The sequence below is a fragment of the Buteo buteo genome, chromosome 19 (genome assembly GCF_964188355.1).
Source record: "Buteo buteo chromosome 19, bButBut1.hap1.1, whole genome shotgun sequence".
Taxonomy (NCBI): Eukaryota; Metazoa; Chordata; class Aves; order Accipitriformes; family Accipitridae; genus Buteo; species Buteo buteo.
The window spans coordinates 7,254,800-7,271,645 of NC_134189.1; the positions used below are offsets into that span (position 1 = coordinate 7,254,800).

The 16,846-nt window shown below is 37.1% G+C and overlaps 2 protein-coding genes across 2 annotated transcripts in view; one reads left to right on the forward strand and one right to left on the reverse strand.

The window, feature by feature from the left end:
- Positions 1–12,610, forward strand: SYCP3 (synaptonemal complex protein 3). The gene is made up of 9 exons (XM_075051505.1): positions 1–833; positions 2,362–2,509; positions 3,656–3,731; positions 4,817–4,851; positions 7,209–7,326; positions 8,368–8,467; positions 9,303–9,401; positions 12,131–12,235; positions 12,379–12,610. The coding sequence occupies exons 2-9, from the start codon at positions 2,380–2,382 to the stop codon at positions 12,430–12,432; spliced, it is 717 nt and encodes a 238-aa protein (XP_074907606.1). The 5' UTR covers positions 1–833; positions 2,362–2,379; the 3' UTR covers positions 12,433–12,610.
- CHPT1 (choline phosphotransferase 1) overlaps positions 12,284–16,846 on the reverse strand; it is a 23,331-nt gene continuing 18,768 nt past the window's right edge. The window contains exons 7-9 of the mRNA XM_075051504.1: positions 16,418–16,543; positions 15,793–15,903; positions 12,284–12,458 (exon numbers count right to left, since the gene is read on the reverse strand). Coding sequence (XP_074907605.1) covers positions 12,414–12,458; positions 15,793–15,903; positions 16,418–16,543 — 282 coding nt within the window. The 3' untranslated portion in view covers positions 12,284–12,413. The remainder of the gene's footprint in view (positions 12,459–15,792; positions 15,904–16,417; positions 16,544–16,846) is intronic.

Below are 16,846 nucleotides of genomic sequence, written 5' to 3' on the forward strand. Positions count from 1 at the left end.
AAGGATGTGAACAGTGTTGTGGTGGCAACTAAGCTCCTGGCCACAGCCTACATCCACCCGAACAACCTCTTTCGTGGACCTTTTGTTGTCCGAGTGAGAAATTTAAGCCATTTTTATAAAAAAAAGAATAAAAATAGATGAAGGTAGGTGAGGTTTAAACGAGTTTAATGCTGGGTCTGCACGACGGGCCCGGCCTCCGCCACAGGTACCGCTCTCGCGGGCCCCACGGCCCCTGTTAGTGCGCATGCGCCCCCTCCCTTTTGTGCGGCCCGCCCGGCTTCCCGCCTTTTCCTCGGGGGCGGGAGCTGCTGAGGCGGGACCGTCTCCTGTCATCCCCGACCGCCGCCAGGGCTGCCGGAGGCTCTGGTGCGAGTGGAGGTGAGGGGTTTGGGGCGGAGCGGTGTTCCCTCTGCCTGTGCGGGAGGCTGTGAGGCTGGTGGGTGCCCTCCCTGTGAGGCGGCGGCCGTGGTGGGCTCTGTGAGGCGGTGAGAGGGGAGAGGAGGCCATCGTAGGGCAGAGGGAGAGGGATGAAAGGGGTTTGGGCGGGGAGTAAGGAACAGGGTTAGGACACTGCGGTGCCCCTCAGCCTTTGATACCCCAGTGGCTTCACCCCAAAACCTGTTGTGGCGGTGGTGTGGGCCTGTCCCCCTTGCTCCTCTGAGGTAGAAATAGGTGGGACCCCGCAGTGAAAAGCCCCATGTAGGAAGTTCACACAAATATTGGTTTATTTCATGTCTTTTGGGGCAGGGTTAAAAAAGGAGGCGAGTTTCTCTGAAAAAATCGTTGTTAAATGCACAACTGCGGATTGAAGATATTTGAATTGGCTGAAGCAGGTAGCTACACAGAATGGGTGAAGGCTGTATGAGGTTGTGGGGTGGCAAGATTGTTTTACAGTTTATGGAGGGACTGGGGTGTTCTGCTTTGTATACTGATTTTCAGTACAAAGAAAAGTGCCTGTATGTGACATAAAATATGTGCTTGCAGTTTAAAGTCGAAGCGCTTTGTTTGGCAGCACAGAGACATGCACAGCCAGATGCCATACTAGTACTTTCCTCCTTACATCATGTTTTCAACAGCCACAGTAGTTGAAAAGCAGAATGAGTTTTGAAAATTTTCTCTCATTTGAGGATAATTTTAATGCAAGAGTTTTTGATTTTCCAATTAATAATTTAATGAGGTTTTGGTTTTGTTTTTCAAGAAAATTCTAACATCTAAAACATACTACATAGAGAAGCATCAACCACAGAAAAAGCTGTAGCTTAGTGTGATCACGTTGTGTACACCCATGTAATATGTGGTTAAAAAAGTATTTTCATAGCCATGGACAACTAAGTCAAAAAACAGAAATGGGAAACTCAGGTGTGCGAGACAGCTGTTAATGTTGGGGGGACTTCACAGTCCTGGAAATTCAAAAGATCTTTACTGGAGTTCTCAATTTCAGTATGTGAACTTAATTTTCAGATCTATCTTTGCCCTGGCTTGTGGAAAACCTATTGATATTACTAGCTGTGTTGAATTGCATCTAGAATGAGAAGTTTATCCACTGCTGAGTCACATCTTGTTCAGTTTGGAAAACAGGATACTTGCAGACGATATTTTTTTCTGTGTTCTTTCCATATTCCAAGTAATCCAGTTATTTTGTGAAGGATTTTTAAGGAAAAAATTTTGTCACTCGTGCATTTAATGATTACAAATATGCTCTTTTCCTTCTAAATAGATGTTTTACTTCTTGAATATTTATAAAAATACACAGAATATATAAAAATTAGTATTACTAAAGTAAAGAAACTAATATTGTTTTTAAGAGGGCAGTCGTTTACAAATACAGAAACTGCATTAGTTACATTACAGAATGCAGAAGCATAATAGCTATAAATAAAGATAATTCAGAAAGTGAAAGTTGCCCAGGATTTTTAAAAATGGCGTGCGTGTGTGTGTATACTTGTCTCTCTACTGTGGGATGGCTTGTAGAATCAGATTGTTCTTTATGGCTTATCATTTCTGTATTTTGTAAAATAGAATGTTGGCATAGCTTTTTGGGAATGCAGTATTGGATATGACAAAATACGTAATAAACATTATGAAAGCTGAGCAGGCAGGCACCTTAAGGAAGTGTATCATTTACTTCCTTGTTTTTCAGTGGAATCAAGTATGTTCCTATTAGCCCTGGTATTTTTTTTTTTACCCTGTTCTTAAAAACACCACTGATGGGTAATCCTGCGGATTACCTCAAAACTAAAACAGTTTGACTGCTTGAATATCCTGACAGGTGGAGATTGTTACAGGGTTCTGTATAACAGCTCAACATAAACATGAAAATATTGTGGGGAGTTAGGTAACAAATACAGCATACCATTTCAGTAGGAAGAAAATCTCATTATGGCACCATCGGGAAGAAAGCATGGAGGAAAATCTGGTAAACCAGCACAGGAAGATCAAGCCATACCTGCCTATGACTTACAGGAGGAAAGAAAAGAGCTGAGTGGATCAGAGGAAGATATTAGAGAAGGTGCTTATGTGATATTTTTTATACTTTTAAATATGAAGTTTATAATATTTCTGACTATGAATAGAAATGAAGACGCTTCTGTGTTAGCGAGTGTCTGAGTAAGCGTGGTTCATAATGTTTGTGACAACTAGCCTTCAATTGTATAATTTTGATTGGTAAGAGAAGAGAACACAATAGAGTAGCTCTGTATAGGGCACTATTATGTCTTAAAATTATAGGTAGAGTCTTTAATAAAGTAGGATTTTGTTACCTTATTCTAATGCCATATGCTTCTATCACCTGGCTGCATATAACATTGTGAGATCAGGATAGAACAGAAGAGCTCCACTTGCTTGCATGGATTGCTGCGTCGCGTAGGGTAGTTGGAGTCATAACGCTGGCAGGGTTAAGAGTACTTCAAGAAGAATCTGAACCAAAGAAAAGAAAGAGGGAGAAGCAGAGAAAGCTGGGGAAAAAAGAAGAGAAGGCAACCAAGAGATTCTTGTTTAATTTTGAGGGAGTGTCATAAAAAAGCAGACTTTGTTTAAAAATAGAGTTCTCATTCATCAAATGATATTTTTTTGTAAAGTTTGATGTAAGTCCATTTCTGGATTTTTGTCTTTCAGCAGTTATCTCTGGGTTTGTTTCTCTTAAATTCTCCCCTTCTTCATTTATTCAGACTAAATTCCTCCCCCACCCCTCATTAATAGAATCTGACAGCCAAGGATTTTTATTCTTTGGAAAGAATATAAATATCTATTTGTGATTTTGCTTTCAGAGTACACAATTTCAGTACTTATTTTAAGTACTTATTCTTACAGATTGGGCTTTTTCAATTTTTAGATTATTTTTATATTTCTGATGATTGTTATATTGTGAGTTGGGAGTAACTGTAGTACTGGACAGAGAAACTAAAACTGGTTGAGACCAGTCTAGAGGAACTCAAGGCAGTGCCAGCTCAAATGTAGCCTTGCAGAATAATTCACCACCATCTGTCAACTCCAGATTCAAAGTTTTAGGAGCTGCATGTGTTATGGACGGGAACCGAGACCCATGAGACATGTTCAGAGAAGTGGCATTACAGAAAAGTAATTATACTTTTAATAACTCAAATGACCCCCCAAAACATAAGATATTTTTGTAAATCTTTTTGAAATTTATATTAAGGCGAAACACCGGTAATGGACAAGCATGGAAAGAAGAGAGCTTTGGTGACTACTCATGTCATTCCAGATGATGTGGGGTAAGGTTGGGATTTTTTTTTTAACCGATTTCAGTTATTCATTATGCTTATTTTGCCTGGGGTTTTTTTTGTTTTTTTGTTTGGTTTTTTTTAATACTTGATTCAAAAATCAGGTGACAGATAATACAGCACTTATAGGTAAAAAAAAGAAAATGTAACATTTTAAAATTAGTAATTCTGCAGTTTCTTTGTAGATACTTTTGAACATGCATAAAATAAGATTATTTATGTGAGTTCTTAAAATTCATTTTTTTCAAAAGATTATTTAAGTTTTATCCTAAATTGTTGATCATGAATGTTTTTCCCTCTGATCTTAGTTGCTTGAAGATATTGACAGTACTTTAAATATCCAACTATTGCATGGAAAATAAATTCTCTTTACAGATAACTCTCATGAAATTCAATATTTATGGGCAGTGTAAACATAATAAAAAAGTGCATGTTGAAATAGTTTCTAGCAAGATTATTGCTGTTGAGTTGAAGAGACCTTTTTTCCTTTTTTTTTTTTCTTTTTTTACTCTTCAAAAAAGAAAGTGCTATCCTGTGGAGAAGATGCTATAAAAACAGGAAAAACATTTTCTTTACCCACCATGTCCCTTTTTGGATTTGTCAGCTATTGTACCACTGCCTTATACACTGGTGTTATCATCTTAAAGGTGTTGTAAAAACAACCCTGATATTATTTGTCTTGAATTTTTCTTACTGTGCCAGTCATGCTGTGATAGACTTGTTTTTATTGGATATTGCAAATACCTTTTGTGTTTTCTTTTTGTATGGGGAATGATCAATTTTATTTACCATCCTCCCTCACTCAAGACCTTTTAAATGCCTAATACTGCCTTTTTACTGGGGAGTAAGTTAATAGATTTTAGTAAATGTTTTTGAAAAAAGAAAATTAGTCTATAAAGGAGACCCCTCACAGGAGGAGAAAAGGAGTGTCATTTTTTATCTTGTAGAAAAGTAGCATCTCTGTCACTGCTTACAAGTGATAGGTATGTGATTAAAATTAGTTTTAAGCATATACAACAGGTCTTATTCTGAAGTCAGAAAGTGGGCAAATAAAAATTTTAAACACTATTTTGTAGGGGTGAAGTACAGAATATGCTGGAAAGATTTGGAGGTAAGTATGTTTACGTTCTAATAAATTAAAAAACAATTTATGTTTAAGTTGCAGAATTGGCAGTAATTCCTTACCATAAAATAACTTTCAAAATTTAGAATGACCAGTCTTTCTAGCATTTTTCAGCATTTCTGAAAAAAGCTAGTTTTCAGAAAAAAAGTTATATTTAAGTAGAGCAAAGAGAAAGAAGAGAAGGGAGAAACTGCCTATAAAGTGAGATGTATTAGTGTAAGTAATTACAAAGGAAAAAGGGAAAGATGCACGAGTGCTTTTGATTATCAGTTCCAATTAAGAAGTTTAAGAGGCAGTGATTACATTGTAGAGAAAAGGGACAATATGACTCAGCTGTTCTTACTTAATTTTTTGTTACAGTGATGTAGAAGAGACTAGGGATTGCAAGACTTGAGTAAGAAATTAGGGGCATGTAAATGTTAATATAAGCAGCTAAATAGAATAAATAGTTATAATTCTAAACAAGGAATTTTGGAAGTAGATTGTAGTTGTGATACAGAATGAGCTAGAGAGTAGTCTGTACTCGCGCCTTCAGAAATCTAGAGAACAGGCAATCAGTAGAAAAGAGAATTTCAGTAGTCAGGAGGAAGAATACAAGTATCTAGAAGAGCTAAAGAATGAGGGTGAGTAATGCCAGTCATCTAGCAATGAGACATTTATACATGTTACCTAGTTGGATTTAGTTTAGTCATAATCAGATCATCAGATGGCTTTACTTAGAGTTAAATTTCCAGCTGAATACTAGATAGCGGACAGGTTAGAGAAAAAACACATTTTGCTTGTAAAGACTGTATAATACATGTCACCGTGTAACAAAGCATCAAAAAGCTGTGGAAGGAAGGGAAACCATTTTAATGCCAGTATTATATACTTAATAGCTGATTAATACTTTCATTTTTTGTATAAGAAAATGCTGTACACAGTCATTACTTGCATGTAAATCTTGAGGTGAAAGAGGAGTTCAAGGAATTCCTTAATCCATGAATTAAGACTTTTTCTGTTAAGTTACATATTAGAATGCTATTGTAGATCTAGCAATCTAGGTAGGAGGAGGATTTCAGTGTTCAGAAGCTAGCACTGCTTGTTATTGAAGACTCAAAAATAGGAGGGAAGGAAGGAAAATGAATGGATCAGAGAAAGGATGCTGTCTGCTCAAAAATAATAGGTTTGGCATTAGCAGGGCCAGATGCCTCAGCAAATTAGAGAGAGGTTTGACAGATGTTTCCTGAAATCTACAGTGAGAGGGAAAGGAAATTGCTGTATTAACCTTAAGCTGTGACTTGTTTGTTAGATCTCCAAATGTAAATTAAAGTGAAACAAACATAATAACTTATATTAACCTGAATACTTTTTAAAAAGTATGAAGTCTCTCCAAAGTATGAAAAATAGTTTGTCATTCATTCATTCCATATGTTCACAGTGGTAGTAATTACATACTACCTTTAATTTATTTCTAAAATCTATGTAATTTGAATATTACTCTGAAACTTGTGGGTTTTCTAGGGAAAAAAAAGTGTCAGCATAACTAAATTCCTTGAAGGTCTGGAAACTGAGCTGGCACTGCAGTCATGCAGCTAAACTAATGAGGCTTTTGATGGTGTGACTAAAACATCATTAGATACTAGGGAAAAGACCAAGGTGTCTGTACTCAGATTTGTGCAAGGTATCTCTAGCTTTGAATGGAGAATTTGCAGACTGTGAGATGTCCAAATACAATGTTTTGAAGATAGGCAGCGTGAACTGATTGGATAGTGCTTCTAGTGTTTCAAGCACGTATGTGTGCTTATTGTACGGATGACATGTTAGATAAGTGCCCGTTGGACCGTAATAATCAGTAGGGGAGCACAGTGTGTAAGGAACCGATTTAAATGTACATAATGGAAGCACTGCAGCTACGCTGAGTTCAAACTACTGGACAGTTTCAGTTCACTGCGTGTGTCTGCTCAGAGCTAGTCTGACACTGTACCCACTACCGTCTTGTCTAGAATGAGAGAAGCTAAAGCTGTGTCACATCATGGTAGGTCCTATTTGATCTGGCCCCTGAGAGAGGAGGGACTTGAAGCAGATGCTGGAGTAGGTGGTGGGGCTGGGCAACAAGCAGTTGCAACTCCAGAGGCCAGGTGTCGGTTAGGGTGTACGGGGGGCTTAGGGAAGCAGCACTCACACCAGTGCCAACAGCAGGTTGAGGGACACCAAACACAGCAGCCAGGAGCCCAGATCACATTAGCTTCTTTCCATTAGAATACACCTCGTTCACTTCTCCAAAGCGTAACTCTTCAGCGTTTTTAATAAAAGGCACAATGTATCTCAGTATGCTTAATGTCTAAATATTCTTTGATTTTTAGCTGACATTAACAAGGCTTTGTTAGCTAAGAGGAAAAGATTAGAAACGTATACGAAAGCCTCACTCAAAACCAGTAACCAGAAGATTGAACATGTTTGGAAAACACAGCAGGAGCAAAGGTAACATTTACTCTTGTTTTTCAAACCTGTGAAATCAAATTCCCTTTTGTGTCATTGCATCAATAGTTGGTCCATCTTCTTGCAGTTAAATAGCAAGTAGCATATCTACTAGTTAAGTATCTGCTTATGTCCGCTGTTTCTGCTGCCTCCAGTTGTGTCCTCTTGGTTAAATTGACTGTAGAAGTTTAGCACAGTGCTTTTTCTTCTGAATGGAGAATCTTAAGATTTGGAATTTTGAGAGCAAGGTACCTTAAAGAGCTGGGTTTACTTTTGTTTTATCTTTATGGAAAATTACCTTTGATGTTATTTTTGTCTTTTAAAGCAATGTTTTAATTTTTTCCACTTCAGTTGGAATTTTATGTTTCTTCTTGAAACTGAAAAATGTTCAGTAAAACTTTTACACCATTCTGGTTAAGAAAGAATTTTCATTTTCACATTGTAAATCATTTTCACCCTACATAACATTCCTCTTGCCTCTTAAGGCATATTTAATTACTACATCTGTTACTACAAGTAGAGCAAACTAAAAATGAGACAGCTAAAAACTGAAAGTCAGCAATACTTATAACTGTCTTGGTGTTGTATATATACATATATATATATTTGCAACTTGCATTGACAAAATTTAAGTTTACATAGAGAAACTAGAGCATAATGAACTAATGAATGAGCTAATCAATTTTTCATTATAAACCCCTTGTGTTAAAGCCAAGATGTGTAGCTGGGTTAGAAAAAATGTAGTAAATCTCAGAAAACCTGACACTGTTAGGAAGAAAAGTTGTAATTTTTTTTTAACCTGAGTTTTGTATATGAGTGCTGTCTCCTTATATATATATAATCCACATTCACTCAGAAAGTGTGTGTGTATATATGTCTGTTCAGTTTTTCAAAACATACAGTATTCAGTTAGGGCCAGATGTCAAACTAGGCTGTTTATCTATGCCAGCTCCTTTTATTCTACTTTATGTGCGTGTTGAACTTTAGCTTTCCTTGTAATTCTTTGTAGCATTTGTCATACTTAGGGCTAGTGTCTGTTCACAGGCAGAAGCTCAATCATGAGTTCTCCCAGCAGTTCCTGACTTTATTTCAGCAATGGGATGTAGATGTGCAGAAAGCAGAGGAGCAGGAAGAAAAACTAGCGGTGGGTTTCCAGCATGGCATGAGTTTCATTGTGTTTTCACAAGGAGGGAATATCGTTGTTCAGACACTCAAGAAATGTAGAAACACTTCATGTAGTTCAAACAAACGTACAATTGTTTGTCTCTTGATTAAAAAAAATCATTCAAGTTGGGTGGCTTTCAAACTGTAAATGTTTAAGTTTTGGGATATAATTTAAAGTGAAGAGGGGTGCATTTATAAACTTTATTGCAGGTTTATAAATGGCAGTAAGTGATGCCCTAGGCCAGCCAGCATATGGCTTGAGAAAAGCCAAGACCACTTATAGAGAAGAAAGATGTGTGCTGTTTCTGTGTATCCATAGTCTTTGGGTTCAGGGAACAAAGGACTGAAGGAAAGTAATTGTCTTTTAGCATGCATTGTTTAAAAATATGCCTGTATATAATAAATGTATGAGAATTTGATCATTGAAAGGGGACAGGAGCTATACAATGGAATGTAATCACATGATGTTGCTGTATTTGTACTCCCAACACATTTGCAAGTTTTGCTTTTCCCTAAGCAGTACATTTCCCTGGGATACCCTTGAGAACTGTGTTGGATAGCAATCCTCATATGATCTCATAAGGATAATTCAGGTTGGAAGGGACCTCAGGAGGTGACTCAGGGCTTAATCCAGTCTTCAGTCTTTCTTTCATTAATAAGAACAAGGATAAACTCTCCAGGCAGAGATCTACATTACATGACCCAGATTTCCATTGAGGGCAGAATTTCTCATTCTGATAAATTACATTAGTGTTGCTGTCCAAGCGCTTTTGGTTAACTAATGTGATTATTTTTTTCTTTTGCTTCGGCTTCAGAATATGTTTCGTCAGCAACAAAAAGTTTTTCAACAGGCAAGAGTAGTTCAGAGTCAGAGACTGAAAACCATTAAGCAACTCTATGAGCAATTCTTAAAGGTAAAGTAAATTTTCTTCTTAGAACGCAGCTGATCTTTATCATATCACATAAGAAAGCTGTATTAATTCAACTTTTATGAAATACAGAGATTTAAGGTTCATTTTGGGAAAATAACAGCCTTGCATGAATATTTATGTTAGTATCTTTCCCTTATTTGTTAAGAACATGGCTTGTTCTCTCTATACATGTATACATATTGCATCTGTTTAATAAATGATTTAGTTAAATGTGTTCTCACAGGGATCTGATTGGCTTGCCTGTTTCAAATATGTAACCAGAACCCTCAGAGCATACTTTCTAAACAGAACACAGTTCTGTACCAGTTTAAAGGTTATACAAGTCAGTTAAATCATCAGGATTTTGTCTTAATTATTCCCTTAGATTTTTCATATGTATTTAAAAAAGGGAAACAATCTATTAGAAATACATCTTAGGATGCAATCTGCTGCTTTTATTATGGCTGGCAGGTGCATCCCCCATAATGACAATTAGATGCCAATTTTTTTCTGTCATTAACCTTTCTAGCTATTGCTGCTTCTTGTAAGGAAAGTGACACTTGAAGAAAAATCAATTGTAATTCCCTTAAAATTGCCCAGTTAGAACTCCCTTCATCTCTTCCTAAGCAACATTCAGTAGAAAGTGTTTTCTTTTCTGTAACCTGGTATTCAAGGTAAGCATTCACTAAAATGTCAGCAGGAAGAATCTGATGGAAATCATGATTTATGGTGAAAACAGGCCCAGCTGGATGGTTACATGATCAGTCCTGTTTAACTTTCTGTTGCTTTATGCATAATTTTTGTGTTTGCTGGGAGTCCCTACAAACACCATTTTTTGGGACAGTGCTTAGAGAGAAAATGTATTTTAAACACATGATTAGTACTGATCAACTGTGGTGTGTTTTGATTTTTTTTTTTAACAAAGTAGCTAACATACTAGACAGCAATCAAAAAATGATTGAGTACAACTACTCAAAAATTTGACTTTTTCATAAAAAAAACCAAACAGTTTTTCCCTGTCATTTTACACTTAAGAACAAAACACTTTATTCCCAGAATTTCCTTCCCCACTATTTTTCTAAGTAAGGTATTAGAAGTCTAAACTGAGAAAAATGAAAGTACCCTAAACGATTGGTTTTGTAATAAATGCAGAGGCACAATACCATAGAATCACTGAAGGGCTGAGGTTGGAAGGGACCTCTGGAGGTCACCTGGTCCAGCCAGCAGGTGGTTCAGCAGGGCTAGCTAGAGTCAGTTGCCCAGGACTTATGTCCAGATGGCTTTTGAATATCTCCAAGGATGGAGACTCCACAGCCTCTCTAGGCAGCCTGTTCCAGTGCTCAGTCATCCTCACAGTAAAAAAGTGTTTCCTGATGTTCAGAGGGAACCTCCTGTGTTTTCAGTTTGCCTCTGGTCCTGTCACTGGGCACATCAAGAGCCTGGCTTGATTTTCTTTGCACCCCCTCTTCAGGTATTTATGTATATAGACAAGATCCCCCTGATCCTTCTCTTCTCTAGGCTGAACAATCCCAGCTCTCTCAGCCTTTCCTCGTAAGAGAAATGCTCCTGTTCCTTACTCATCTTTGTGGCCCTTTGTTGGGCTCTATCCAGTATGTCCATGTCTCTCTTGTACTGAGGAGTCTGGAACTAGACGCAGCACTCTAGGTATGGATTAACCAGTGCTGAGTAGAGTAGAAAGATCACCTTTCATGATGATAGCAACACTCCTCCTAATGCAGCCTAGGAGCCTGTTAGCCGCCTTTGCTGCAATAGCACACTGTTGGCTCATGTTCAACTTGGTGTCCACCAGGAGCCCAGGTCCTTTTCTGCCAAGCTGCTTTCCAGCTGGGTGGCGCCCAGTATATAGTGGTACATGGGGCAGATTCAAGTCTGTCAGTTTCTGATAAACCTTAGTTTCTGTTCAAGTCATTTTCTAACTGGTCCCTTTTTGAAATTCTGTAAGTTATGATACGGGTTTTTTTCAAGTCTGGTAGCTTTGAAAAATAAATCTGAAACAGAGAAACTCTTAGTTTAAGATAGTCAAAATTTACAGAGGATATTACAGAAGAATTAATAAATAATAACTGTTCCAAAATGTCTTCATCAAAGAAAGATGAAAAACTGAACAGAAGTCCAAGTATTACTTCGATTTTTCTCCTCAAAGAAGATCAAAAGGTAGAAATCAAGCCTCAAATAAGCTTCACTAAATACAAGTCAAGGAAAATGCAACTACACACATATAGAGTTAGGCATAACTGTGTCTACAAAAGGGAGGATAACCAGCAAGCTTTACTTGGCTTATGTGGGAAGTGTGCAAAAAGAAGGAAATTTAACGGGTTTTATAGTCCTTACTTCAAGTCTCCAAGGTTGTCATAACATTTAGACCCTATCATTCCTGACAGATGTCTGTTTAATCTTTTCACCTAGAACTCTTATCTTTACTGAAATGCTAGATAACTAGCTGAGACCTCACAGATGCTAAGTGGAGGGGACTGTTTCCTTCATAGGGTCTATATTGTTTCACAGGGTCGATATTGTTTAAATAATAATGTAGACTGGAGTACCAAGTCCTGTATGAGTTGTCTGTCAAGTTTGTGACAAAACTAATGACTTATCAGTGACCACTGCTGCTATAAAATTTAAATTGTAGTCTGAATAGCAGTTTGTCTGTTTGTTTTAAATTAACCCTCTGACATTGAACAGTTCTGAATTAAGATTATCCTTAACTTCAGAGCATGGAAGAGCTGGAAAAGAGCAATGAAAATCTTCTAGCTGGTGCACAAAGTGAACTTCGCAAAGAAATGGCAATGTTGCAGAAGAAGATTATGATGGACACCGTAAGTATCAGATCTATGAAGAAGTTAGTTAAATGCAAAAATAGAACATTCTTTATAGAAGTCATTTGACATTCATTTAATTAACTCAAAGGAATCAGATTAATATGGCATTTGTTCAGTATTATCTCCTTTTCTTGTAACAGCAACAGCAGGAGATGGCAACTGTTCGCAAGTCTCTTCAGTCCATGTTATTCTGATGGCTCAATGGAGAAACAACTTGTACCTAAGTGACACGATACAAGTATAGGCATTAGCCATAGAGAAGTATGTTAAGATTTAAATGTTTTAAAGTTCCTATTAAGTATTTTCACGGATTGTTCTAATCTTGTGTCTGATAATGTTGTAAGAACATATATTAATAAATTTATTACTCTGGGGGGGTGATATGGAGCCCAAACCATTTACTGTCTGTCCAGTTAATCTTTAACTACTTAATACTTACTTCCAGTAGCATCGGACTGTTTAAATTGTTTCACTTTTTATAATGCCAAATTGTAACAATGAGCAGAATTAACGAAAAATGCATTACCCAGATTTTACATAATAACTGTAGACCTTTAGGTACATTGTGCAAATAGAAGCATTTTTCACAAGCTGCAGACTTTAAGATTTTCATAGTTTCAACATTTAGTCTGCTGACATATCAGCAATTATAAAAGTTCACAGAGTATGACATAGCTCATATAAGATTGTTTAATGATGTGCATTATAGTAAATTTTAACTGTCCTGTTAGGCTAGGCTTGTAATATCTTTGTACTGGTAAGAGATTTATGAACTGCTGTAATTTGTCCAAAAAGCAGGTTTCTTATGAGCTGAGTATCATAGCTATATATGACATCTGCTCAGGTAAGCATAATTAAACATTATGCATTTTTGGGTATGTAGTTCTTGTAGAACCACTGCTAGAAGTCATCTAGCTCATTTATTTAGTACAAGTTATTACAAGCCTTTGAGATGGAATATTACTTTTTGCAATTCCAAATGACTAGCAATTTAGGGAGGCCTAAGTTTTAAGGATAAAGTATTTGTCTTTCATGTATCTCATTACAGTAAATCAGCATAAATTAAACAATCAGCTTAGCTTGCATGCAGTTTGTTTTTACAGAAAACCATTACGCCTGAATATCCACTTCTACAAATTAGGTAGTTCCTAACATATTTAATTCTTAGATTTAATGCAGTAGTAGATAAAACAAAAAACATCCACACACCCACACACACAAATGTGATGTTTTCATAACAATGGATTTCAAAACCAGTCCATACAGATTCTTCTCCTCAGCTTACTGGCATTTTTAATTCAGAATCAAGTCATTTGATGATGGTTCTCCAGTTCTGAGAGCCAGATTAGTGACAGCTAACTTACAGAAACTTCAGCTATTAGGTTGCAACTGAAGTTGAACAAGCAACTGGTATGGAGCTCGATTTGTTCTGCATCTGCTAAGACTCAGGGAAGGGGCAAACACAGAAGTTACACTGCTAGAATGATGTATGAGACAACATAGGCCTCTGGTGGGTAACAGGTAACTATGCTAATTTGTAACTGCACTGCTGAGTCTCAGCCCTCTAAGGATGATTAGGTGATGCTATGAAATACAGTGAACAGTTTTTGTTTCCGATCTTCAATACTAGGTTATTTGTTAGTATTGCCTCATGTTTCTGGTTTTATTTGTTAGTATTGCCTCATGTTTCTGGTTTTCTGACTGATTTCTGCATTAGTTTCCTATCAATCATCCACATACCTCAATCATATCCTTAAAACTACTTATACCTACTACTACATGACACATTTCTCAGCATTCTGGGGAACGAAATCTTCTCATTCTAAAAAAGTTGCCTATGTCTTTTCATCAGGTGGTTAAATTGTTTCCAGTATTCAGACAAACTGACATGGTCTTTACCATCTTCTCCTCTATTTGTCCATGGCCTGGGTTCAGGCTAAGTTCATGTATAGATGCTGTGTCTTTCCCAGGCTCAAACAGGTGTAGTAGGATTCATTTGGAATTTATATTAATCACTTAGCATGCTAGTCCTTTGGCAGTAACTGTTACAGTTATCCCTCAAGTGTATCAGTATATCCTTCTTAGGCAGGAGTGTGGTAGATGGTGTTTTATTCCCCCCAAATTTAGCAGACAATACGCCACTTTTAAAGTTCCTTGAACACCTCAGGAAGTCTTTTCGAATTAATGTATAGCTAGGAAGCTGCAGTAGTAATATTTTTAAAACAAACCATAGCATTCTTTATTGTACAGTTCAGGAAGGACTTTATAAACTCACAGCTCAGCTACATACCAGCAACTGAAAGTGGTAATGGACACTTACATTCAACAGGCTTTTTACAAAAATCATATTCAAATAGTACCTCTTTAAAGGAGCCTAAGCTTACAGCGTTTCTGTACATGTCATGATTTGCTTGTACAGATAAGCTACTTGTATTCAGCTTTTCTTTAATGACAACAACAGCCTTTTAACTAGGCACATCTGTTCTTAAAGAAAGGCTGATAGTGGGCCTGACTTTCTATTTTGGAGAGTTTTACTATACATTAGGGTTTAGTTTTATCAGTTTTGTTTGGATAAAGTACAGTGATAGTTACAGGACAAATTAGATTATAAGGTAGATGATCACAGCAATAGCAAACATACTTCAGAGGGAGTTACATATGGGTGGGTTGCATTGTCACAGTCAAACAGTCACAGTCATTTCAGTTTATCAATGGACTTTGTCATTCACTTGTGCAGTTTCACAGATGCAAGTTAGGCTAGGTAAAGTTAGTGTCCTCGAAGTATACAACTACCTACAGTCTAGATAATGATGGAGTACAATGAGGCAAACCTTATTATGACGACAAAACCAGAAACCAGCCATGACAGAAAATACAAGCTACAACTGTAGATGCTAGAGAATGCATGAATCCTAAAGGCACTCATAACAGTATTTTTAAGTAGAAGAAAAATTTCCTGATCTATACCTCCTTCATCTTACTGATCCAGTAGCTTGTTCTTTAGAAATACCAGAACAGAGATTAACAAGTAGTTGTACCTCATTTTACCAGTCTTAATAATGCAGTACTGTATTCATTGATACCTCCGACTACCACTTCACAGCAGTTCCAAGAACACTTTAGAAACTAATGCTAGAAGATTAATCACTTGGTCTAGGGAAAAGTGAAATTCCTCTTCGAATTCTGGTCAGTAGCACCTTGGTTTGAAGTCTACATTCACCAGACCAGAAGTACTGAATTAAGGTTACCTAACAGGAAATGGCAAAAGTTTCAAATATGGTATTCATGGTATAAAATAACAGCTACAATGTCTAAAACACAAGGGGAAATATGTCCTGGTTCAAAAGTATTGATCACAATAGAATCTGCAGGACTTTGTATTTAGTAATTCTAACATCTGGTAATGTCTGGGATAGAGTGAGCTTTCTCGTAAAACTATTTTCTTGAAAAACTTAATCTGTCTTCCCCCAAAAAGAGGCTGCTTCATTCAGCATTCCCCTAACTGCTTCTCCTCTTGTCCTTGACCTATTTAATCAGTCATTATGGTTTTGAACCTGTTCAGGAGCTTGATGAGATGAAATTCTGAAGACATGTATATGAAGATGAGCAGCAATCTGTAGGCATACACCAGTGGCATATCTCAGCATATCAAACAAGGATATGAACTTCAAAAGAACAAAACAGAACAGGTTAAAAAAACCAACAACCAATCCCACACATATTTTTTAAAATTGTCCCTACTATAAATTCATCCATACTTTAATCAATCTATCCAAGTGACAAGTTTAGCAAGCATTTTAACATACAGTGTGGTCTACTTCAGAAGGAAAAAAAACAACCCACAACCCAAAAAACAACCGGTATTAAACATGTACAAAGTCTGATAAACAAAGGTTGTTAGTCTGCAGTTAGCAGAATAACTTTAAACAAATCACTTACTTACTTAAACTAAAGCATAATTACAAGAGAGATCTGTAAATTTACTTTCACATCTCTGTTCCAAGGAATGAAAGCCAGTCGGCTCCCAAACTACATGTTTACACAGTATCCTGGCACTCCCTCCGCAGTGACAGCTGAAATCTGAGCAAGTCAGAAATGGCAAAGCAGAGTGACAGGGACAGTTCTCAGTCCATTCCTTTAAGTATGCTCCAAATGAAAAGTATAAACCAAAATGCTTACCAATGCTATCCATAGAACAATATATTCATCAATGAAACTGTTGAAGTACTGGTCCAAAAACAGAAGTCCTGGCCCAATAAATGCACTGTCCTGAAGACAGATTTCACTTTTTGTCATGTGAGCCACCTATGATAAAGGGAAAAAAAAAAAAAAGGAAAAAAAAAAGAGAGACAAAAACACACCACTGCAAGATCAATGTAACTACCAGATAACCTCCACCTTAAGTTACAAAGGGGCATGACATCCTTACCCAGGAGCAGCCTGCTGTCCCCGGTTCTTAGGAAGCAATCAGCAGGCAGGCCGAGGGCTTCAGAAAAGCTTCAGGGCCTGTTGCTCCCTGACAATTTATTTCCCAAGGACCGAGTAACCTCTTTCCTAGTTATTCAATCAATATATAGTACTTTAATCAGTGATAACATCTATTTGAAT

What these genes read in the sequence shown, in the direction of transcription:
- SYCP3 (XM_075051505.1), top strand. Translation starts at nt 2,380, where the DNA reads ATGGCACCATCGGGAAGAAAGCATGGAGGAAAATCTGGTAAACCAGCA. An exon ending in AGAGGAAGATATTAGAGAAG is followed by an intron (nt 2,510 to 3,655) that starts GTGCTTATGTGA and finishes ATTTATATTAAG; the next exon opens with GCGAAACACCGGTAATGGAC. An exon ending in AGAAGATTATGATGGACACC is followed by an intron (nt 12,236 to 12,378) that starts GTAAGTATCAGA and finishes TTCTTGTAACAG; the next exon opens with CAACAGCAGGAGATGGCAAC.